This window comes from Austrofundulus limnaeus, unplaced genomic scaffold (assembly GCF_001266775.1).
Source record: "Austrofundulus limnaeus strain Quisiro unplaced genomic scaffold, Austrofundulus_limnaeus-1.0 Scaffold3204, whole genome shotgun sequence".
NCBI classification, from domain to species: Eukaryota; Metazoa; Chordata; class Actinopteri; order Cyprinodontiformes; family Rivulidae; genus Austrofundulus; species Austrofundulus limnaeus.
The window spans coordinates 2,870-3,146 of NW_013955606.1; the positions used below are offsets into that span (position 1 = coordinate 2,870).

General features: G+C 38.3%; 1 protein-coding gene across 1 annotated transcript in view; it reads left to right on the top strand.

Annotated features, from left to right (window-relative positions):
• Positions 1–18: 18 nt before the first annotated feature.
• Positions 19–277, top strand: part of LOC106511779 (dynein heavy chain 5, axonemal) — a gene marked incomplete at both ends in the record, with an annotated part of 3,395 nt that continues 3,136 nt past the window's right edge. Inside the window, 1 exon segment of the mRNA XM_014000515.1 lies at positions 19–229. Coding sequence (XP_013855969.1) covers positions 19–229 — 211 coding nt within the window.

The window sequence follows — 277 nt, forward strand, 5'->3', positions numbered from 1 at the left end:
TTTTTTACAGGGTTTGGTTATTGTTATGCAGGACGGAAGAGATGGGGAGCTGTTAAAAAATACGTCAGATTTGATCTCACAAGTCTATATCTCCATGCTGAAGAAAACAACCCATGGTGGGGAAAAGATGACCGCCCCTCAGTTCCAGGCTGTAAAACAGGATTACATAAACTCACTTGAAAACTTTACGTCTTTTCTGACCACTGCACATGAGAGCATACAAGAAAAGGTAAGAAACTGATGCTACTTTGTGAGTAAATGCAAATAAATAAATAAA